This window comes from Limulus polyphemus, unplaced genomic scaffold (assembly GCF_000517525.1).
Source record: "Limulus polyphemus unplaced genomic scaffold, Limulus_polyphemus-2.1.2 Scaffold3595, whole genome shotgun sequence".
NCBI classification, from domain to species: Eukaryota; Metazoa; Arthropoda; class Merostomata; order Xiphosura; family Limulidae; genus Limulus; species Limulus polyphemus.
In genome coordinates, this window is record NW_013669205.1 from 25,958 (window position 1) to 52,390 (window position 26,433).

At 33.0% G+C, this 26,433-nt stretch overlaps 1 protein-coding gene across 1 annotated transcript in view; it reads left to right on the top strand.

The window, feature by feature from the left end:
* The window catches only part of LOC106469657 (general transcriptional corepressor trfA-like), an 87,081-nt gene that overhangs the window by 25,237 nt on the left and 35,411 nt on the right, over positions 1 to 26,433 (top strand). Inside the window, exons 2-3 of the mRNA XM_013930158.2 lie at positions 10,962 to 11,026; positions 17,824 to 19,600. Of these exons, the coding sequence (XP_013785612.1) occupies positions 10,971 to 11,026; positions 17,824 to 19,600 (1,833 nt within the window). The 5' untranslated portion in view covers positions 10,962 to 10,970. The remainder of the gene's footprint in view (positions 1 to 10,961; positions 11,027 to 17,823; positions 19,601 to 26,433) is intronic.

The following is a 26,433-nucleotide window of genomic DNA, read 5'->3' on the forward strand; positions in this document are numbered from 1 at the left end:
TATTTGTCTTCCCTGTACTATCCTGTCGGCTATATAACTGATATAAGACCGGTAGTATTTGTCTTCCCTGTACTATCCTGTCGGCTATATAACTGATATAAGACCGGTAGTATTTGTCTTCCCTGTACCCTGTCGGCTATATAACTGATATAAGACCGGTATAGTATTTGTCTTCCCTGTACTAACCGGTCGGCTATATAACTGATATAAGACCGGTAGTATTTGTCTTCCCTGTACCCTGTCGGCTATATAACTGAAATAAAACCGGTAGTATTTGTCTTCCCTGTACCCTGTCGGCTATATAACTGATATAAGACCGGTATAGTATTTGTCTTCCCTGTACTAACCGGTCGGCTATATAACTGAGATAAGACCGGTTGTAATTTGTCTTCCCTGCACTATCATATCGGCTAAATAACTGAGCTCACATACAAATACTAACTGAAAAAAAAGCGAATTCCTTATTAAAGTATACACAATGGTGAAATGTTAATCTAACTCTTCATCAACCGTAAAAAGACTTAATGGATACAAGCTGGCAAATATTTATTTACTCCTGGACGTTCTAATGACACTTCTGGATGTTTAGGTACAGCCTAAGCTCTGAACTTATCAATTCAGTCTCAATGTAAATGTTCGAGTGAAACTTTTACATGAAAACACAATACAGTATGTTATGAACTTTAAAGTTTAGACTTTAATCTATATTTTACTATCAGGATATTTTTGCTGCCAAACTTTCATTTTGCACAAAACACAAAACGTTTAGTTTCCTCTTTCTTTTTACATTTTGTGAACTTGTTTAACTTTTTTGTTTTGTTTTTTCTGTGGCCGTTTAAGCTCATTGTTCGATTTCGTTTAACTTTAAGATATTTACTGAACTTTATTAAGTAACTCAGTTTTGATCGTTTAACTCTGAATATATTTTATGTGACGGTAAGTTCATTTTTTCGTTTCTTTGTTTTTGTAAAACATTGTGGTATTTTGTTTCAATTGAACTTAATATAAGCTTCCTTCATGATATAATTAGTCAATGTTTTCTTTTTTTTCTACATAAACATTTGCTTCTATTTCTTGTAACTTTCAATTTTGGGGCATGAACTGGCCCTGGGGCAGGGCTCTCCCACTAAAATATTCCCTACACTATAAGCCGTGGCTGCATTATAAGAGAGACAGCCAATCCCTGATGAGTGATGAAGTGCTACTGACTGGCTGTCTTCACGGCAGAAGATAGCCTTAGTAGCTTTCACAGAACTACAAAATTCAAATACGAGTAGCTTTCAATTTGTTCTTTCACTCTCTCTACGTGTTTCCTGCTTACATTTACATCTAAAAAGATTATCTTAAGATCAGAATGTAAAGGTTATAAGGGCTTCTGTGCTGTTTATTTAGAACTTGCTTACGTTTTCAGGGCCGAAACAATCAAAGTTTTATTACCGTTAGTCATTTTTAACGATGACAAATACAGCCACTTGTTGTTGTTGTTTTTACCTAGCGGCATAATAGTTAAGCGGCGTTTGTTATGCAGTACCACTCCAAAACAACACATGTTAAAAAAGATAAATTTTCATCTTCAGCGTCTCTGTTTTGTTTTTATGTTTTTACATTTTCAATAACTGACATATACGTTTTCATTAATATTTCTTTCCTACAAAGTTATGTAATACCAACTCAAAAATATGTAATGCAATTTTGTATAATAAAAATGAAGCTGTAATAAAAAAATAAAAAACCTCTAATTTACTTTTAATATAATGACTATCTAAACTTTCATTTTCAGCTTTTAGTAATATTTCTCATCCAAATTTAATGATTTTGATCTTAAAATGATGTTTGTCATTCTTACCAGGAACTTTTTGTGCATTATAAAAAAACGTTCAAAATACTTCTTAAACCTTGTGTATTTTAGACATGTGCTTTTGTTTTACTTATTTCAATTTTGATATAACATAATTAACATTAAAGAAGTTCATTTACACTTGAAAACGACGATTAAGTTCAACATATCAATGCTGAAGATCATATTTCAGACTTCTTAGGAGAACAGCCATACCAGTGTTACTTCCAATTGTACATTTAAGCAGGCTTGGTGCACAAAGGTCCATAGAAGCTATAGGAGTGGATTTGCAAATTGTACGATCGAATGGGATAACTGTGATTCCAACTTTTACATCCATTTTTTTTTCAACTAAACTGTCACTGATTTCAGGTTTGTGAGCCTTCGTCATCCTCAAACCTCTGTTTATGATCTTGTTAACGTAAATTATTTTGGGTCGGAAGGTTCACTTTCATAACCATAGTGTCTTCACTTAACAAATGAAAGCGTTGCCTTTTATTGCTTCCGAAGCTAGTGGTTGTCGTTAACTCTCTGGTAACGTAATGTTATTTTATGTAAAAAAGAATCAACGCCATTTTCTCAGACAATATTTTTATTTGCGTCTTTTATGACATAATCAGTTACAAAATATGTTATAACTTCGATATGGAAAATATTTTCACTTCTATACCAAATGTGTTGTGGAACAATGTGAACATGGTTGGAAACAACATTTAGGTACTTTGGATGATACTTGCTCTTTTAGTAAAGGAATACTGAACCCGACCCCAGCAACGAGAAGGTTTCTTACTCAATTACACCATCTTTAGCAGTGTGCACAAACAGGGCTAACTGTTTCATGTTGTTTTATACGTATTTATACTTCACTTTCAGCACAAAAAAAAGTCCAAACACGACTCATAAAACCACATCACACGTTTTCGATCATTCATTGTCTGTTAGTCTACAGTTTGCTCTCTAAACACCACAAATACCATAGTTTCCTGTTTTCATCTAATATAATATACTTTTGACTGGTTGTCTATTATTCTGTAACATTCCAACTACAGTGGAAGGATTTAGGCGATTGAGACATTATCTGACATCTGCTACACTTTACACGCTTGTCCAATCGCATTTTATCCCTGTATATCACCCTAGTAACACAAATATTCAATACCCATTGCTTTTGATAGCAACAGTTCTGCTAGATGTTACCTTGTGTAACACCTCTTTGAAATTCTGGGAGATCCTTGCTCTTGCCTATCGTTATGTAAACTAACTATGATATAACTATAAGTTTCAAGCAGTCACCTGACACACTTTAATGATCACTCTATTTCGTATATGCAAATAAATGAAGTATTATGCAAACGTTAGTATGAGGTCTTAATAAAGTGTATCCCAAATGATCAATAGGCGTTTAAGCTCTCCCGTAAAGTCAACGAGGTCAACTTTTGCACGACTGAGAAAATAAAATATAAACTTATGATAAAGGAAATTAAATTTACATCTATATAGATAATACTATTGCGTTTGTCTGTCTGTAACTTTTCTCGCAAATTTCTGATCAAACGCTACAAATCTCACACCGTTAGAAAGGCCTTTGTTCGAGGAGTCCGGATTCCTTATTGGTTTTCCATTCAGAAGTACTTTACCTGTTTTGTTTGCTTAGTTAAACTTTTCAATGCAACGAATATAGTACACGATGGCACAATTCGTTGTCATCATATGACGACTAGCTTTGTTTTTAACTTTAGTTCTTTTTATTTCCAAAGTATTTCACACAAACAACACTTAACCCGTGTGTATTTCCTTGAGAAACAAAAAAGCACATTACAATAAATACAATTTCTAAGGTCTTTCTCGACATATTTAGATCTAAAATAAGCATGTGCATCACTATAGGCTTATCACTTTGTGAACACCCATTCAGACATTTCTACATATATAGCAAAGTTTGCCTTCATTACAACTTTGCATTTACTTTATTTTATGATAATTAAACTTCGTTTCGTTTCCTAGACTGCTATAAACACCTTTTAGCTACTTTTGTTTTATAACGGGTTTTATTCTTCGTTTTTATTTTTTTAGTTTCTTTGTTTCAACTCATAAAACTGTCATACACGGAACGCTCATAACTGTTTCATACTCTGTGCAATATTATAAATACCATTACTTTATTGTTTACTTTACGTGTAGTTTTATTAAATAAAGTTACGCCTACGTAAGTTGATTTGTCAGACTGCCTAAATTATTTTCAAATAGATCAGGATTTATCGATACAACACATAGTGCTTGCGAGAAAGCATAACTTAAATGGCGTCCGTGAAAATGATAGAATAAGGAAAAGTCAAGCGAAAGGCATAAAAACTATCACAAATGATTTGCGAGTTGCGGCTAGTTAATTATAAATAATAACTTGTATTTAATATGCATCGTAAAATTCGATATAATCGGGTTTTTATTTGTATTTGCAAGCTAATATGAAATATGAAATCATTCAATATATTTTTGACTCAATTATTTCCACCAACATACCAAGCAGTTTTTTGCCACTTAACCAAAAAAATCTATATCACTAAGACCGTCCATTTAACCTAGAAAGTGTAACAGCAGCACTCCAAGCGGTAAAGTTTGATAGAAAACAGCCGTGCTGTTACTGCCTGCTGCTCAAGTAAGATGCTATGTAAAAAAACCTTTTCAAGTATTTCTGTAGACACATATAAGTCTACTACTGTCGCTGTTTACAAAAGCTAACATACTGAGGGACATCATTCCTGATTTTGTTTTCAAAAAGTGTTCTAGCGTCATTGGTGTTTCATGTTTGTGAGGAGTGTAAACAAATAGCCACTTGTAAAGCAGAAATATTTCTAAAATATATATTGCCACCCTATCTACCCTGGTGGTCATGATACAGCATGCCCTAAATATTTCTCTTTTTTTTTAAAAAAATTATAATAAAAATTACACAAACTGCATTTTTATCACAAATTTTAGGCCTATTAATTTCTAACGCTTCGTCAGCTTTTGGCGTTTAAGCCGTAATCTGTAAAACACTACTGTAACAGGGATTAAAATTCTACAACCGTTTTTGTTACTGCAACGCAACGACTAATTAAAGCCACAGTTTTCTTTGTTTTCATGAAGGGCGGTGTACCTTGAGGGTGCAACAGTTGTTATCGCACTGAAGCTATAAAGAAATACCCAATTTCATAAACACGTTGTGAACGATTGATTGTAATTTGCTTATCATTACAAGATTTAATAGTTGACCTAGGTTTAGTATAGACATGAAAGTCACTGTGAGGTCGAAACGGACTATGTTTATTAAATACACCTTTGAATTTAAATGTGTGGTTTTATTCATAAGCCAACATCTACCCGCTATCATAATCGTGGACTAATAATTTTCGTAAATGTAGTCCAGTTATTTGTACCACGTTTTCTATTTCCAAAATGGCGAGTTAATATAATTTCTCGAATATGTCGATGGTGGCTTCAATATATATCTGTTTTTGATGATTACATTACATTTTACACTCGTAATATTTAATTGCTATAAATAGTCATATAACCCTCAACTTAGAATGTAAAATAAAAAAAAAGGTATTTATAGTTTCTGGTATACTTTAGCTGCAAAAAAAATATACTTTCCACATTCTGTTGCGATTTTTATAATTAATTTGTTTTGTAATTTATCTGTACCTCTACATTCCTGGGGTATTTTTCTACTAGAGTAGATAGTGTAGTTATGCTTTCTCGAAATGTTTGTAGTCTAATTTGTATGTTTTTTTGTCGGAGAGTATTTACTGCAGTGGAATCTTCTCTGAAAATGTGTTGTTTACTAAAGTTTTCTTCGAGTGTTTGTAGCAGAGTGATATTTCTTGTAGGGTATATAGTGGAGTAATACATTCTCGGAGAGTGTGCAGTAAAATGGCGTTTTGTGAACCGTTGATTTTGACTCTTATACTGCTATTTATATTCATTTTTATCTCTACTTCTGTGAAGTCTTTCAATAAATCTAATGAAGGACACACGTGACAAGTGTAACGAGTACTGCTAAAAGTTGACTTAACTTTGTGCAGACATGCCAATTATTTTAAATGTTAACTGTTTTGTCTAGTCTCCATAGCAACTGATGTAAGTTAGTTTTGTAGCTGACTGACATTAAGAAACGTAGCATTATGTAAAGGATACGATCCTCTTTCGCACGTAGTTACTTCTCATAATACTGGATAGACTTTTCACCCCATTGTGTTAGTTTCCAAGTTGTGTAGGAAACAAAATTTCACAATTTGTTTTTATACTTGTATACTGAATATTCCCATTAAGATTTCATTTGATTATTTATTTGCTATTATTATGCCATAGCTTCTGCCAGAAAAAAAACTACTAAAATTCTACAATAATGATTAAAATTAATAATAAATAGTCATCATTATAAGTAGCAGGCAAATTACATAAAGCTTCTACGACCATCCAGCCCTAGGTCATCAACTGAAAGCTCTTGCTGCTAATGGCGTTAATTACGTGGTGGTTAAAATCTATTGTTTCACAGAAGGACTTACATAACAAAAATATTTTCAAAAAATAATTTACAGTATTAGACTAAAAAATAAAGAGTTGTAATGAAAAAAAAGAAGAAGAAGAGGGAATCCTCAATAGCCGCGGATGTAATTAGATCTCAAATCGTTCAAGAGATGGAGCTATGAGCTAAAAGTTTGTACTTGAAAAACCAAAAAAAACTCAGAGCCATTCTATAAGCAGCTATGCCGCGGCTAAAAATTATCAGAAAGTGAAGCATCAACTAATAGGAATAAATCAACTTCTGGTTGAATAGATTTGCTCTGAACATAAGAATTACATAGATCTGTTGTCACCCACAGCTTAGATATATATGTGTGTATATAAACCCATCTGTGCATTTACTTATATGATTTTTTTTTCTTGAAACTTTTGTTACCTGCTTTATGTCGGCCCTTTTGTAGCGGGGTGGCGTGACCTAGTGGTTAGCGTGCTAAGACTATGAATACGAAAGTTCATGGGTCGCAGCCCTTTGCCGCAAAAATTCGATTTCTTTGAGGCCATGGGTGCTATTCGATCAGGCAAGAGTTGGCGATGGGTATTGTTAATTAGCTGCTTTACGTCTTGTCTATCAACTCAAAATTAGAGGCGACTTTGCACAGACAGCTCTTTCTGTGAGTTTGCGCGAAATTTCTGAACCAAACAAAGAAACCCTCTTGTTACAAAAGTTTTCAATATGCCTGTGCAAAGTTTTTGATTTCAGTTTTTTGTTACATCTGTGAGCACTACTTGAAGTACATATACAAAGTTATTTAAATAATATTACACGTGTACTATTGTAAATCACGTGAAAAGCTGACAAACCAGTTCCCGCGGTGGCTCAGTGGTAATATCTGAGGGCTTATAATGCTAAAAATCGTGTTTCGATACACGATGGGCGGAGCACAGATCGCCTATTGTGTAGCTTTGTTTTTATCAACTGTCAAACAAACCGTGATGAGTGAGAAAAAAAACAAATAATCAAAAGCTTCAGGTTACAAAGAAACAGTTCGTAATTTATAGGGGGAAAACAATGAAACGATACAAACAAAAGACATAGCAGTAAACGTTGCAAATGTTATGTATCTTTCATTTCATCGTTGCGCATCTACTTTTTAAGCACATGCATATATGTTTTCTTTTAAGGTTATTTCATCGATAAGAAACAGTGTTTTATCCTTTTGTATTGTGTTAAGGTAAAAAAAACAACGACACAATATTGGGATGATTTCAGCTTGACCGTCTTCTGACATTTTTCGATTATACTACATTGTAAAAAGTAAAAAACAAGTCTGTTAAAACAATGGTGAAAAACCCGGTAGTAGAGTTGCCTTTACGATCTTCTTCTTTTTTGTTTTATACGGAAAATCCTATTCAGTTTATAAAAGTCCAACAAGCAACGCGATAATATGTAGTGCACAGACATCCTCTTCAAAACAGAGAATGTACCCGATTCTCAGTGTATGGACTACCTCCATAAATCTATTGGGGTTTATGTTGTATAGTGTACGACACTGTATAATGGTGACATTTCTCTTGTGCAAAATAAGGGTATATAAACTTCATAATGTAAGAATTCCATGCTAGCTTATTGATAAATAAATTAAAAATGCATTATTTCCCTATTATATCACTAGTAAATAAATCTACAATGCGGTATTTTTGTTAGATCACTGGTAAAAAAAATCCACAATGCGTTATTTTCGTATTAGATCACTGGTAAAAAAAATCCACAATGCGTTATTTTCGTATTAGATCACTGGTAAAAAAATTCACAATGCGTTATTTCCGTATTAGATCACTGGTAAGTAAATCCACAATGCGTTATTTCCGTATATGAGATCACTGGAAAGTAAATCCACAGTGCATTATTTCCGTGTTAGAGCAGTAAATGACAAATGTACAATATATTTTTATTTTAGTGTCAAACGAACTACACGGTGTATTATTTTTTATTCTATCAGTGACAAATAAACTCTTGTTTTTTCACCGGAAAATAAACCCACAGTGTATTATATTCAATGTTAAACCACTAGAAAACAAATATAAAATGTTTTATTTTAATGTTAGATCAATGACATACAAACCTCATAATGTGTTATGTCAAATAAACCTAAAGCTATTATTTGGGTGTTAAGTCAAAAGAAAACACACCAAAATGTATTATTTCCTTATATAACCAGTACAAACAAATCTACGCTTTCTTTGCTAGATTGTTTAGGCAGAGTCAATGTGTGTAAGCTGAAGACGAAAGACTTTCGAAACGTCGTCCTCTACACTTGTGTTTTTTCTACAACTGGAAGTTACCGCCCATTCCAGGGTACTCATCAAATCTACGCTTTTTTGTTTTTCCTTTTTTAATAAAAGTGAGAGCTTTATACAACATGTTGATTTCTTTTATAATGATGGAGTTTTCAGGTATTTCGAAACTAAAGTTAATCATACGTACTGCTCATGTAAAAAGAAAAATTAAGATATTTATTAAAGTAATGTGCGAGAGTAAATTTATCAGCACGTTCATCTTAATGGGAAATGTCATTTATTATTTTTAACACTTCACTGTGCTGCATATGCGCTCTCTCTCTTTCTGGTCGCGCCACCTCTTGAGTACAAATAAAAATTAGTTTATATTTTTTTATAGTTGGCGAAATAATAGCTGCAAAATTTTTATTATCTTAAACACGGTTATCCTAAACATTTCTAAATAATTTTACGAATACTAATGCCATCAAAGTAAAACGATTTATTTTTTTGTATTGTTACTAAACAACCATTTATATAGTAAATGTTTCGACAGACATCATGAATGCCTGTGAAGAACAGGTAGCAATATCTACGTTTCTTTAAAAAAATCAAACTGATCGCAGATGTTTTTTTTTTCATATTAATTTTTCAAAAAAAAACTTTGGTCTATTCATTTCCAATGTTTCGGCGGCTTTCGGCGTTCAAACCGAAACTTCTAAAATATTTGTGTTTATAACTTCAGGATGGTCAGAGGAGGGGGAATATTAAAGGTTAAATTTCAATGAACTTGTGAACATATTTAAAATATTAAAATTCACAAACGAACAACGTATTGTAATACACAATTAAAATCTTTATATAAAGCGATCAACGTTTGTAAAAGTCACATGTTTCAATATGGTTTCACGTCATCATTAGGAACGAGGAAACAAATATATACTGTGTGCTATATAACTATAAAAGCCATGGTCATGTGACTACTAGTTTACAATTCAAAAAAGAAGATCGCGCCATCTACATACTTTCTGATTTTATAACCCTTCATCCTTATTTAAGATCAAGTTTTTTGTTTTTTGTTTGCCATGTTTCATTATTTCAGTGCTAAATACAGTACTTATATAGCATACACTCCTGAAGATGGCGTTGAAACATATAGAGTTACTTTTACAACCGTTGATCGATTTAAATACAAATTTTAATTGTGTATTATGAAACGTTGTTCGTTTGTGTAGTTTAATATTTTAGAGGAAGAGGATTTCAGTTTATCCTTTCAATCTATTTAGATTATTTGTGTTACATAATAACGCAATTTTTTGGCAAAGTAAATTACCAGAAACTTTTTATGACGCTTTGGACTTCTTTATGGAACTTTCTTTGCCGCTAGTTTCATTTTCACAAGAACATTCGTTAGTTATTCGGCTTATAACGCTGAAAACAAGGTTTTGACACTCGTGGTGGGCACAGCAGAGATAGCCCGTCGTGTAGTTTTGTGTTTAAGAACAACCAAACAAACTAGAACTGTGTAGTACATGCGATTTAATGAGAGAAGCAACTGTGATTGAAATTTTTATTTTTTTTAGGAAAAGGTCTTTTATGATACTAATGATAATTAACATCTGACTGATTGATAAACATTGAATTGTTTAATTTTTATCAGCTTCTTAATTTTGCATTTTTCATAAAGAAATAACTTCCATCAAAAGAACTGGTGATTATCGACTGTTTTAAATAAACAACTTGTAGTGTGGAATCAATTTAGAAATAAAAATGATAATAATTGTAGAAACTTGTTTGCTCTTTCAGCACTAGACATTTTAGAGGTGATTCATCCACTGTTTGTTTAGTGCATTGTACAAAAGTCACATGAAAGTGCTACCTTTATACAATTATCTTCAAAACAATTTCCAGTTTCTCTGACCTATATTTGGCCCTGCCTTCACATATTTTACGATTTTTTTATATTTATTGACTATTTTGACAGATCGTAGCGTAACACAATATACATTGTTTATGTATTATCGAGCAATATTTGATGTAAACATAAAAAGATTGTGTAAACGAAAATGATATTATTCTCGACTGATCTAGAAAGAATTAATTGCAGTATTATAATAATCAAGTCCCACATTATAGGTTCGCACTCAGGAAAACCATTTTGTTGTAGTGTGATTAATCCGGGACTATGAAATCAAAATATAATTCGGAAAAATTATATCTTTATTTTGACTATTTTAAGGTGTATTTGTATGTTACTGGCGGACTTCAGTGCATATTTTATATTTTTTATGGTGTATTTATATGTAACTGGCGGTCTTCAGTGTATATTTTATTCTAGAAAGAAGCAATGAGGATGATGTGCAAGAACCATACCAAGGAGGAGAAGGAACTCTCTTTACATAGGTAAGATTGTATGAATATAACTCTTAACAAAGTCTATGTTATAGTCTCCTGATGTAGTTTTTTCAGGCTTTTCTAGTATACGTTAAAATTCTAAAGTACATAAGTCAAAAGACAATATTTAATCGTTACTGGATTGGGAGAAAACTTTGCAAAATGGGATATTTAAACTTCATTAGTTTTATTTTTTTTACAACTGAAGTTTTAGCCAAAATAAAGTTTCTTCTTAATTTATTGTTCGATATGCACGTAGTTCTATTAACTTTGTGTACTATTTCACGTAGTTCTTTAACATTGTGTGCTATTTCACGTAGTTCTATTAACATTGTGTGCTATTTCACGTAGTTCTATTAACATTGTATGCTATTTCACCTAGTTCTATTAACATTGTGTACTATTTCACCTAGTTCTATTAACATTGTGTGCTATTTCACGTAGTTCTATTAACATTGTGTGCTATTTCACGTAGTTCTATTAACATTGTATGCTAGTTCACCTAGTTCTATTAACATTGTGTACTATTTCACCTAGTTCTATTAACATAGTATGCTATTTCACGTAGTTCTATTAATATTGTATGCTATTTCACGAAGTTCTATTAACATTGTGTACTATTTCACGTAGTTCTATTAGCATTGTGTACTATTTCACGTAGTTCTATTAACATTGTGTACTATTTCACGTAGTTCTATTAACATTGTATGCTATTTCACGTAGTTCTATTAACATTGTGTACTATTTCACGTAGTTCTGTTAACATTGTGTACTATTTCACGTAGTTCTATTAACATTGTATGCTATTTCACCTAGTTCTATTAACATTGTGTACTATTTCACGTAGTTCTATTAATATTGTGTATGTTGGTGTGGTTGTATATTTTTTTTTATGAATAGAGGTTTTCGTTGTTGTTTATAAAGTAAATGGAGATTTTAAAAAATTAATGTTGAGTGAAAGCATTTTTTGATAGTGTATTGTTACAGTTTGCTGCTTTTACACCTCAAATATGGCACGTTTTTAAGAAACATTTAATTTTTACTAACGAAAGGAACTTAGTTTCCTTTAATATAATAACTTAACATAATTGGTGGTGTATATACGTAATTCACTCAAATGATAATAAGTGCATAGGGATTTGTGGTATGTATATATACGAAACTCATTTCCTGAGGTATAACAGCTCATCACGGAATTTACACAATACTTCCGGTGTGAAAGACAGTTGATTATTAAATGTATTTTGACGACTGTGACATCACTAACGTCGCTGCGAATAGTTTAATTGCTTTAATTTTTATGTACTGTCTTGTTTTCATAATTTTGAGTAAAGTACGAGAAGTACTGGGCATAATTATAAACACAATATTGGCGTAATTTCTAATTGAAAATATCAGATTTTTTTTGTAGTTTGTATCCTGGCATGGCTATCATAGCTTTGTTACTGTAACGTAGTAACACAATTATGAATTTATATTTTATTTTATTGTTTGTGTTTCATTACTTAAACGTTTATCATTTGTATAGCTGTAATATACTTAGAAAATTAAAAAATGTTCAATAAACGTTTTCCATAGCAAAAACAAAACATCAATACAAAGAAGGAAAAGAATCCCTGGTCTTTTCTTACGAAATTAGAACGATACCGTTGTGAAATCCAAAATCTCATATCACACACGAGAAGCTGTGTTATCTGTTTATGTACTTGGGTGAATGCTATGAGATTACTTCCTAGATTGCCTCTCCCACCCCCTCCCATTCCGGTTGATCATCGGAAAGACTGTGAACTTACAACGCCAAAAATCTGGTTTTCATAATGGCGGCGGTCAGAGCACAGACAGCCTATTGTATAGCTTCTTGCTTAACAACAAAGAAACAAAAACAAATTCCTAGATGGATCGTGAAGTATACGGATAGTAAAAATCAATGACTTGTAATTAATGTAATCTAATTAAGTACAGCAGAACTAATCACTAACTCATAAGTTAATGAAGTCTATTCAATATGACAAATGTTATAAAACATTAGATAAGAAAATAAAATCTGTAAAGATTAAATGTTTTGAATTATCAGTTCGGTTCTCTCGCTATTTACGATATTTTCAAGATATAATCTGTATAACGAAAGGATAGTGAAACGGAGAACTCAGTTATCAAAGTCGAAAGGTCAGTGGTAAGGAAAATTACAGTTTTGGAGTTGTTATTATCCCGTTGGATTCTTATCTTGAAGCGTATACTAAATGAAGCAGACGCTCCACCACTTTCCACAACTGCTCTGCTATGATACTAACGTATACTATCATTACAATTTTATAAAAACATCTGGTGTTTAAGTACTTTAACGAAACCAAGGCTGGTATTGAACCAAAGTTCATCAATTCTCTCTCTCTCTGGAGCTCACAGCATAAAAGAAAACATAGGATAAAATAAATGCATTATCTTTCATCAACATATCAAATATTTCTACTAAAATCTTGTTTTATATGAAATCGTATCACATTTACATGAGAATGCTAAAACTGTTGTAGGGTAGCTAAATAACCAAACCTATAGGGTTTGTAGCACTTCAAAAGGTTTCGTGACATTCTAGCCTATAAAATACACGTTTAATGTTTTCAACAATTACAGTATACATGATTATGTACTATATTATTTGTTATTTTTATAATTTTGTTTTTAATTTGATATCTTACAAAACATGTTTGACGATACTGTGGATAAGTATATGCACTTTAACTTGTACTGAAATAAAATAACACAAGATTCACGAATTTTTAAAGATGTCAATATAATTAATGGAATATTTTCTGTTGTTGTTAGAAATTAGTGAAAATTAACTCTTATAAATAAATTTGTACTGACAGTTAATACCACATTGTATGAAAGATCTGTATATACTTATGCAAAGGCGAATACCGTATAAGTGAGCTGTGACGCCACGACAGGCGACATGTTTAACACCTAACCATCCGAAAGTGCAACGCCTAAACTGGTTCACTTATAAGTGAAAAAAAATACCACAGCCTTTTTGAAGGTAATTATACATACGGCGGGATTATTAGACTATGTTTAGACAAAAGACACAACATTTTGAAGAAGGAACCCTTTAACGTTCTCCACGGAAACGGAAAAATTTGCATAGAAGAGCGATTAGGACTGCAACAAACTTCCTTAAGCCACACCTTAAATCAGTCTGGACTAATGTCTTCATCTACAAGGTAAAGGCCTGGGTTACGAAAGATAATCCTCCGACTAAAAAAAAAAGTCATTGCGATAAAGCTGGACATATATTCTATTAGCATTAAAAATATAATAAACAAGGATTTGAAGTTGACGAAAGCTCAGAAGCCAAAAATTCACAAGTTTCCAAACATTCCTAGAAATCATAGAAGAAGAAAAATGGACGAAGAAACTGGAGTCACACCATTTATTTCGGCCACATATCTGTCAAATATCCTACACAGTTTTAACGAACTATTGTTCCATTGATTTGCTTAAACATTATCTTAGAAGCCTACATCCACGTATAATGGAGAGTCTGTGGAAAGATTGTTAAGATGTGTGGTTTGGGATTGTTAGTGTCGTGCAACAAAGTGTGATCATGATCACCAGACTAAGTACGATCGAGGAGGAAGGAAATATTTCCAAGAGCAGAATGTGACTCTAAACATCATTCGTATAAATTGGATTAACCTCACTATTAGACATTTCCATAGCGGGGTTCATGCCTTTATCCGTTTTGAAACTAGGAACTGTAACCTACTGGTTAAGTAAAATATTATAATATTTGTACTAAAATAGTTTGAATCTATTCTAATCATTCCTCCTATAAGGCTATTTCTTCAGAGCTTATAGTGACAAGCAATTGTATAAGATCTAAATGTATTCGGGCGAATGTCCAAGATTTGATGTATTCCTTAATTATTTTCTATATAATATCTGTGCTTTGAATAAGTAAATCCATAAACTTGTGATTACTTATGAAAATAATAATATTTCAGTCGCTTTGATTTAATTCTAAAAAGTTATGATTGAAGGCAAAAAACGAAGGATACGTAATGTTGTGTCAACTACACTACCTCTGTCATATCCAGTACCGACGAAACCGTTCGTACAATTTCGATTTCAAATTCGATGACGAGGAACCCACTTTGAGACGACTTTAATATAAGTGCTTGGAGACCATACTACATCTCATCGAATTTGAAATCGAAATTGTACGAACGGTTTCGTCGGTACTGGATATGACATGGTCTCCAAGCACTTATATTAAAGTCGTCTCAAAGTGGGTTCCTCGTCATCGAATTTGAAATCGAAATTGTACGAACGGTTTCGTCGGTACTGGATATGACAGATGTAGTGTGGTCTCCAAGCACCTATATTAAAGCCGTCTCAATAGTGGGTTCCTCGTCATCGAATTTGAAATCGAAATTGTACGAACGGTTTCGTCGGTACTGAATATGACAGATGTAGTGCGGTCTCCAAGCACTTATATTAAAGTCGTCTCAAAGTGGGTTCCTCGTACTACATCTGTCATATCCAGTACCGACGAAACCGTTCGTACAATTTCGATTTCAAATTCGATGACGAGGAACCCACTTTGAGACTAATAATGCTTGGAGACGACTTTAATATAAGTTTAACATAACAGCAAATGTACAACGTTTCGACAAGGTTTTGTCATCATCAGGTACCCAGGTTCGTACGATACCAAAGTCCATTAGGTCGGCTGGTATATAACAGACACATTAGTGGTCAAGACGCTGTTCGTAATCATTAATTGCATGAATAACAGCTGTAGTGGTGTGAGCTAGGTTATGTAAGTGAGTTATAATTATTATCAGTTTTATTTAAGTCATTTACAAGTCAAAATTCGGGTAAGAATTAATAACACAGTATTATTTATTTTATATTTAACACCAATTATTTAGCTACTTTTAACTTGAGTTAACTTTTACTATCATTCAGAAAAATTGGTTCATTCTGAATTGGTCAAGAAATTGGTTAAAAGTGCTACATAAAATTAGCTGAAAGAATTAGCTACATAGAAAATGGTTGGAAAGATAAAAACACCTTTATAGTCTAGGGTCTTCTTCAAGGGTCAGCGAGGCAAGATACGCCTCTGTAAATTCCTTGAAAGCTTCTGAACATTCTATTTTATATTACGTCCACTACTTGATTCACAATTTACAATTTCCTTGGTTCCCACGTAAAATATTGAACACTAAGAACGTATAGACAGACTGCAAGTATCTGTGAAAGTTTTGTAAGTAGTTAACAATTTAATATGTCAATTCTATTTCACTTAAATTATTATTTTTATTCAGATAAGGTCGTTTCTATTATGTTTTATCTAATTAAAAACACCTCAGATGAGAAAAAAGGGTGCGACCTAAAAAGGATTGAGTGTGTGACTTAAAGGAATGAAATCAAAATTAGCGGCCAAACTTATAGTATTGATAAGAATTTGACAGCAAATATTCATTCATTGGTTAGCCAGGCCGCATTTTTTGTTCAACTTGGGGCATGATGTTGGGTGAAACAAAATATGCGGCCTCGCTAACCTTTTTTTTCACCTTGTTTTTCACCTTGTTTTTGATTACAAATCATGACTTTTTGTCAATACACACTAACAAACTATATCAAGTAAGAAAGTAACACTCGATAGTAACCCACATTAGCTTTAGGATCGTAACCCTATTACTTGGTACAGACCATTGCTTTATAGAACCGACCAGATTCTTTAAAATATATGGTGGCATTTTTTCCTCTCTAAAACAGTGTTAATAGCTTCCTTTACAGTAACACCACGAAATTTAGATTAACAGTTGCTTGTCATCACTCCATGCATTCGGAACAGACGTAAAAGGCATCGTTATTTATGCTAATTGCTTAAGCTAATATCATGTGACGTTAAACGCTCTTTAATTAGGATAATTTCATAAAAGTTAGTAAATTTGTGCTGAAAAGTTAGCAATGAATAATCAATAATAACCGTCCACCCGTATGATTCTTTTGAAAACTTGAGCTAGAAACTGTTAATCTAATTTGCTTGGCCTAACCAATACTCATGTATCTACACGTCCTTTCACCTTATAGTTTTGCTGCTCTAAATCAGCCATATTTACTCCGAATAACAAAAAACTAAAAACGGACACTTTTACTCTTAAATGAAGCTGTAGTAAAAATGCTAGACCGACAGCTCACGTGACTTTTTGCGTAGGCGTGCGCAAATATTTTCGCCAAAATTGAGCGGTTTTTGTTTAATAACTTTAATATGTTTAATATGTTTACACCAAATTAGACTCCTAATTGTAGGTTAGATCTATCAGTATACTAAATTTGAAAATAATTCCTAAAAGTTAAGTATGTTTTTCTATCAAATAAAGTTTCCGTACTTTTGGTGCGAATAAAAAAATAGGAAGAAACTCAATCAAAATTGGAGATGTTATACCTCAGGTATTTCTTAATGGATTACCTTGATATTTAGTATGTGAAGTAAGAGTCCAGTAAAGCGCATTAATAGAAAATATGGGATAATTTGGATTACCACAGTCCGAGCTACAGAAGGTGGAAAATTGCTAAAGTATCACTCCTGTTAATAACACACAGTGTGTCCTGTTTTGGCCGCACGACACACAGCCATGTGTCTGGATCGGAACATTTTCCTTCTTTCAATAGCCTAACTCCGCAGTACTTGTTAAATATGTTTATTTGTCGTCAGTGATAAATTATGTTTATCATTGCAGTCCTGTGAATGTTGTTTTGCTTTACTGAATATTATCATTATATCTTTTGTATTTAAGGATTCACAAAAACTCTCGTGGTTTTCAAGATACGGAAAAATCACACCACTTTGTGAATTTCAATAACAATAAGCCAAACGGCTACAATCAAAGTCATGCTTCACACTTAAAAAACGGAAACGCCTATGCAGTGTCTTTATCCCACCCTGAAATCATCCTTGAGGATGGTATAACGGGATCCGATATAATCTTAAACGATAGTAGCCTATTTCTTGAAACCCGGACTTTGAAAAGCTATATCCATGATAATAACGACGTAATTGATGTATGTGATGACTGTAACAATAACAATAAGAGTAACATCAATTCTAATTCTGGTCAGAATGATGACTTAGAACGTAAAGACTCTTTGTTTTTTGATATATCGAATTCAACCCAAGATTTGGTGCTTGAGCATTCAGAAAACAACAACAATAACGTTTATCTTCAGACATACTCCCAAAGGAAATTGATAAAACTGAACGGAAGCCTCTTCAAGAAAACATCAGTAAGTCAGTTACAGGATGATCCTGTAATTCAACAAAGGGGAACTGTCTGCACTCAGGCGGGCCAACAAAGTTGCAACTACACTGCTATTAGAAATCATGTTCCAGAACATTTTCTATTTTCTAAAACTAAGTCCCCTGATTCAGAAAGTTCAGAATATTCGGATGTATCTTCTATGAATGAAACTAACTCAAGTTCTGATTTGGACGTAAATATGACAATGGAAACGTTAAATAATTTTTCCATGGCCACAAGTAAACACGACGGTATTCAGTGTCTGGCCAACAAAGACGAGAAAACAAAGAATGCAAACATTCGTCAATTAGAGTCAGCCTCTACGTGCTTGGAAGAGGCAAAGATTTTAAATACAGCTCCGAATCTACCAAAAAATATGACTGATGAGTATCAGGAAGAGCTTAAAAGCAAACATAAAGTGGAAGTTATTTTTTCCGAGGGAATAGAGAAATGTGAATTGGACTCTGCTGAAAAAGAAATTGGAAGAAAGGAGTATGATACCGACTTGCTTTCACAAGAAAACCCCAGTGATGATGGGAACATGAAGAGTAGAAGATCATTAACTCCTGTGATTGAACCATTGTTAAAAGGGTCACCAATTATTTGTGAAAACATATCTTGTTTTGTTTCTAAAAGCTGTATCAGCGATGATAAAATAGAAAGTAAAAACTGGTCTTGGTCTTCTGGAGAAAATGGTGAACACTTACTAAAAATAATTGAGGCTCTACCAAGCAGTTTGGCACCGAAAAGTGAGGATCAAAAGAAATCACTAGAAACAGCTATGTATTCTCGAAATAACTGTGATAAACAAGTGCCTCCTAAAACATCAGGAACAAACAGAAACAGTGCAAATGCAAGCGCCGATCCTATAAAATATTTCCAAACAAAGCATCCTAGAGAGTGTGCTGATACTTCATCATCATTTCGACATGAGTCGATACTAAAAGAACGATCTTCATTACTGGATTATGATGATGAAAAATCGTTGTTTTCTGACGACAGTCTAAATAATATAAGCATTACAAACAGTGTTGTATACAAGAGCATGGCAGAAAAAGTTACACTAACGCCCCCTTGTGTTTCCTTCTCGACAACACGGTCGCCAGGAAAGGATACCGGTAGATATTCATATCCTGTGAAAAAAGATAATTCATCACCTGAAGTTTTAGGAGACTTTGACGTTTACAACATCGAAACAGCAATGCCGAAGATCGACTGGATTGCTTTGGAAGAACATCTAACTCGAGCCGCCAAGGAAGCCGATTGGTATTTACGGGTATGTAACTCTTTTTGTTGTTGTTTGTTTGTTTTGTCGTGTTTGGTAGTCTAAATAGGGCGTTGGTAAAATAATGATATTTTAGTCCATGTTAATAATCCAGTGATAGTTAGGGCATACCATGTCTCTTGAATAAATAAACATTCCCTTCTTCATTTCCAGTGTTTATTTAACTTTGCAGTCTATTTTTGAAATAAAATTAGATTCAGATAAATTTATAACGACCATTGTAAACTGGAAATGTTAGACTCAGTTTGTTATTGCTTTTTAACTTTATTTATTTTGGCTTGAAAATTATAACATCGTGGTCATGTCTTTCAAGAATTATATGTGTATAGATTATGTCATTCCCCTGTAAACGTTGCTTCATATGGATCTGTGAGATCGTATTCTTGTTTGGGATTTAAACCATTTGTTCATTTGTGTGCCTGTATATTTTTGCTGCATTAATCAATTCTAAAATATCTCGGATAAATTCGTTATCCATGTATTCGCTGTATGCCAGGTGGTATCAAAATTAAAATAGCAATTGCAACCATGGCTGAGTTAAGAAAAAATAAGAGTTTTTAGTAACGTCGAACTATTAGTTATTGTGTTTAGATTGTCACACAACCCATGTGATAAGCACGTTGGATTAACGGGATTAAGAGAAAGAAATCCTGTAGTTAAACAGAAACACTTTTCTGACAAGCCGTTTTTGTTTCACAAATAATTCTTTAATCTGTTCGTTATTCATTTGGATTTCCCGAATTTCCGCTATATACGTAACTTAAGCCTTAAAGAATAAGTTCATGATCAATAGTTCAGTGTAATGCATTTTTCTCTATTTCACTTTGCGACTCGTACCGTATTAAGTGAAGTGTGGGTTTTGTGAATGTTGTTAAAACAATGACGTCATTTATCGTCTATGTCTAATTTCGTTACTATTCGTTACCCCTGAATGATGTTGTAGTGGAAGGTGGAATGACTTAAGTTGAAGGGGTTGCGAATTATTTAACGGTGGTGCATTCAGATGTATGTTTCGATGCTGGAGTGCAACGTTACCAAGTATATGTTGGTCAGTACCGAAGCTCGTTATCACAACAAAGGAAACAACCGACAAAAACCAACCAGTACGCTTTGGTTTTAGTTTAGTACTAGTTTATATATAAATTATACCAATTTTGTATAATTTTACAAAAACAAAAAAAAATGTGAGCTTTACCTCAAGCCACAAATTTATGTTACAACTGGAGAGATTTGGATTTTTGTTGTTGTTGCTGTACCTTAGTTTTTACTCATCGCGCCCTTTAATAGTTTTGGTTTTAACTTAAAGTATTGGTGGTTTGCAAATAAATGTACTGTAGCCGTTTTGTTTTTTAACAATACCATGAACTAATCGTGGAGTTGAACCCTGAGCTGCAGCTATCATGTAAAACTGGAAATATTGATATACATGGTGTCACATTCTGGTGTGGATACTAGTTGTTGATAAACTGCAAGCGTGCGATTTTTATTTCGATTTGAATAACCGACGTGTTAAAGTTCACTCATGTGACTAATAATTATACGTTACTTTCTATATAATGTTCGGCTTGTCCTTGGCCTTTGAACTTATCTGACAGATAGTTTATTAAACTTTAGTACTGTTGCTCATCGTGACAGATAAGCAGTAATTTCTATTTGAGTACCAGTGTTCAGGAGGGTGCTAACATGTGATGACTTGGTAGTGGAAACTTTCAAGTCCCCTATACACTTTTTACAAGTAGTGAGTAATTTGTTTATTATAAGGACGTCAAGTTTTGAAATTAATGTACAATGAAGCAAAGTCACGTGGCACTTCATCATCCATGCCATTAGAACAGTTTAATTAATCTATTACTTTAACTGCGAGAATCATTAGATTAGATTACATAAAATGAAAAATGAAAAGACGAAATGTCCTTATTCTGTTGATAACAAGTATATTTCTTCAATCTACCAAATTTATTACGACCCGGACAACGAGGTAAGTAACTCTTAAAATCATATTTCTTGAAAGTTATTAAACTTAATATTTTACTCGGTAAAGTATTTGCCATTAGCCAGTCTTGTAATTACTACTATAAATTTGTTGTCTCTGTTTATATGTATTTATTGGCATCACCACATACTTAGCAACAGTTTCAACGCTTTTATTTATGAAACGCAAGGTTTTATTTCTTGTGACAACTTACACAATGGAACTTAAGTAGCCTTTAAATTTTATTTTACCTCCTAATCGCCCCCGGTGAGATAGCGGTAAGTTTCGGAACTCACAACGCTAAAATCAGGAGCTCGATTCCTTGCGGTGAACACAGCAGATAGCCCAATGTGGCTTATGCTCTAAAACAAAACAAATAAACCTTATAATTACACACACAAACACATATATTTATATATATATATATATATACATATTTGTGTTCGTTGCGATATTTGATGACGATTAATCAAACCTTATATATAAAATATCAGATCCGTGTATGAGGGTCTCAGATTTTGATCCCTTTCTAAAGAAGTGATGGAATATGTTAATCAGAAATAGTTTCAGATCTACTATCAATGGTGCATGTGCCCATTTAATTCAATCCTTTTTTTTTGTAATATAAGCAAAACAAGAAATGTTACATCAGTTTGAACTTTAGACCGGATATTTATCACCATCAGGCCTGCTGCCTCCTCAATAAATTTCCGTCATTTTTTCTGTAACGGAAATCTATTATCTGAAATTAGGTTGTCAATCTCGTTACACAGTAATTTCCCTTTGGTTTAAATTGTTTAATAGAATTATTGTCTTAGTACTGAATAATTTGTAAGATTGAAATAATACTCTTTAAGAACTTTTAAGGCTGTTAACCGACGTCCTGAAAAAAAAATTGTAAGTCTAATAACCGTCCTGAAGAAGTTTTAAGGCAGATAGACGATCATCTTGAAGAAACTGTAAGGGGAATAACTATCCCAAAGAAGTTCTAAGGCACGTGACTGTATAAAAGAAGTTATAAAATGTGTGTTAATCCAAATTTTGCATTTTATAGGCTAGGGATCAAACGTGGGACCTCTCGCACTCTAAGCGAGAATCCTACCGACTTAGCATTTTTTTAAATAATCGAACTACAAGGTGGATAACTATCCAGAAAATCTTGTAAGATTCAAAGTAATACTTGAAATGAAGTTTTAAAGCAGATACTTTCTTGAAAAGAAAAATCGTATAGATATTTTTAGCGCTGTAAAGGTTGGACTGCAGAATGAATTTTGGATAAGTCACAGGTCTAAGGAATTGTAGGACGACCATCCCGAAGAAGTTGTTGGGGCGATAGCTGTTTGATTAAATTGCAGGTGACCATCATGAAGATGTTGTAAGGCGAATTAATTCTGAAGGAGTCGTATCTTATATTAATACTGAAGTAGATATATGATGATAAGGTAGGCGTCCTGAAAAGGAATTTGTAAGGCAGAGAAATTCCAAATGCATTGCAAGTCAGGCTAGTCATGTAGAAATCACAGTTTTAAAGCGGATAACTGTCCTGGATATACTGTAATTTAGATAACCATCCTGAAAAGGTTGTAAAATAGGTAATTGTTCTGAATAAATTGTAAAGCGGATAACCGCCGTAAAAAAAATGTAAGATTGATAATTTCAGAAGTCATGGGTTTAATTAATACTTCATAAAATGTTCAAATACGCGCAAATATTGCGTAATTCAGAATATTTTCTAAGAAGTCGTTGCACTCGCAAATAAGTCTTAATGAAATTATTGAATAATAATGTACAATCTAGATTTAATCTACTTATGTTCGAATTATTAAGTAACTTGTTCAGAAGATTATTAGATCAAGCACAATATAAGACACTTGGAACATGATTTGTTATTGATGTCAATGTCGATTTTGAGGAAAATGTGCAATAGTTTTGATTTCGTTAAGACTGACTTACAGAGGTGAGCAAAACCACGTGTTATGAGCAATTCATCACGTGAACAGCTGACCCTGAGTAATATTATGATATTTTATACGTGACTCAGAGCAACTTATTACTTGAACATAAACACAGGCTTTCTTAATTGTTAGTTGGTTGTCTTAACACTGTTTTTCTAACTCGATAAATGAAATTACATACTTTAAGTATAATATATTGGACTGTTTCATAATATGACATTTATTTTAAGTATCTATCTTAAGCTGATTTTATTCTTTCCTTGAAAACTGCCCTTTTTTATGGTTTAACTTCTATATACTGTTTCGCAAGATTCCAACTCTTGTGTTACAAGAAACGTTTCGTGCCCTTTAATAACCCTCGCTCCCGGAGAGAGGGGGGGGGGCGAGGTTATTGTAATCGGGTCCATGTGTGTGTCTGTCTATCTATGTTTCCGCCCGCGTATCTCGAAAACTAAAGACCGATGTGCACGAAAATATTTTAAAAGATGGAAAGTCATCATGGAACAGTCCTCTCCAAAATTGGTCCGGATTCAAATATGGATCCGCATTCTTGATCACTTTGAAGCATTTTTTATAATGGGGAGATATTGCATTGTCGCGGTTTTGGGTTAATAACTCTGTAAAGTGTATTCGGATTTGTACCATATTTCATGGGCATTCAGGTTAAGACTCCTCATCAAACTACAAAAAATGATCCGGATATATGTATCTCCATCAGGGGGTTCATAAGTCTTGCTCGAAATTCGAGAAAAAATATTTTATTAAATATAATTTATAGAATTAAAATATTATTTTCGTAAAATTAAATTTATATGAATTAAAACATTTAATTTTGGAATACAGTTATTCATTAACGCGATTTTTTTTTTCGAAACAAAAAACATCTATAGGTTTGGGGGTCCGCGAAAATGTTTCAAATTAAAAAGGGTCTTCTGGTTACTAAAGTTTGAGAACCGCTCATCTATATCATTCTTATCACACTTAATAACAAAGTTCAACGTGTACAGTATGTCGCAAACTTCGTTAAGACTACAGCAATTTGTGTTATGGTTTTCTTCTGTATTTTCAAAGCTTGAATCTCATTTAGCAAGTTAACTTTTCGTTGGTTTTATGCTATGCTATTGTTCTGCCTTTTAACTTACCTGTATTTCGAACACCAGGCATCATTTCTGTTGTGCGTGTACAACATATATACATACACCTCTTATCTTCAGTACTGCTACTTTTGTTTTGTTTGTTAATTCCTTACCACATATATTAACTTGATGGAAAATAAGTACTTCGTGGCTACGGTCTGATTCTTGCAAGTGTAAACTAAATACGGAAACAAACTTTATCGGTTTGGAAATTTTATGTGTGTTAACTGTAGTTCTAAATTATCGGACTTACGTTATATTTTGTTGTTTTAAAATTGTAACCAATAGCAATTTTTACAAAACTTATACCTAACGTGTGTTATTACTGCAAACCTCATAAACAGTACGACTTGCAACTTACGTTTACAGTTGTAAGCATTGGATTGGAGAGAGGTAATTCGTAAGGGTTTTGTTGGTATGCATTGTAAGGCGTATACTATACACACACACACACATATATATATATACTTGATTTTCTCTCAGATTTTATATTATTTTTAATAATCTCACTGTATTAATATAATAGATTCCGTACCTCATTGTATTAGTATAATAGGCCCCGTACTTCATTGTATTAATATGATAGGTCCCGTACTTCATTGTATTAATATAATAGGTCCCGTTACCGAACATGCACGCTCTTTCAACCGTTGGAGCGTTATAATGTGACAGTCAACCCCACTATTCGTTGGTAAAAGAGTAGCCTAGGAATTGACGATGGATGATGTTCGCTAGCTACCTTCCCCTAGTCCATCACTTCAAAATTAGGGGTGGCTAGCGTAGATAGCCCTCGTGTAGCTTCGCGCGAAATACCAAACAAACCAAACCAATAAACAAGCAAACAATAGTACAATAAGGGAAAAAATTTATACCCCAGAATTATAATATTTTCAGCTGTGCTTCTACCACTATAGTTACAGTTTTATAATTTATACTTAACTTACTTATAATTTATTCTAAATAGTAAACCATATGTTTTTCTTTGTTCTACATTTAAAAAAGTTTTTTGCATGTTTTTTATTTCACTATGTAGTGATAAGGTATGCTAATACTTCTCGTTTGTCGTTTATCATTATTTAGATAACAGTTTATACTTGAAGGATAAAGATAATTAATTCTACTTCTTTTGCTAAAATACAAAACGTCCTTTAGCTGATGACCGTCAAGGAGATCTGAAACAACCTTCTGATTTAGATCGAGAATAGTCTGAAATTAATTATTGTTCTTATTGATATTAGTGTGTTAAAAATTGTCTCATTCATGTTCAGGACTGAAGGGTCATTACAATTCCCAATAAAGGTCAATTACTCAGGTTAATGTAGAATCGGAATTTGAAATACGTCTCACAATTCAACAATTATTTCGAATTTTTATGGTTGTTAATTATAATAACGTTACTTAATACTGAAAGACTTGAAAGACGTACGCTATTGCAATAATGCAAACATGAAAATAACTGTTTTTAAAAACATACAAGTTAGTTTCATGTTTCTAATAAAATTCAATGTACCCACATAAAACCACGTTAGTTTCTTATGTCTGTTTGCTAACATATGGTAAAAGATCTCTTGATTTTGCGAAAAGAACTCCCACCTGTCATACCAGGGCTGCTTACAGGCCTGATGTTGTACATAGACAGGTAGGATTTTGATGTTGAATAGGGGAGACCGGGGCTAGTTGTTACGATTTTTAGAAACAGTCCAATATCTAGCGAAATAACCCGAATCATACATCGAAACTGAATGAAAGTGAAAGATAAAT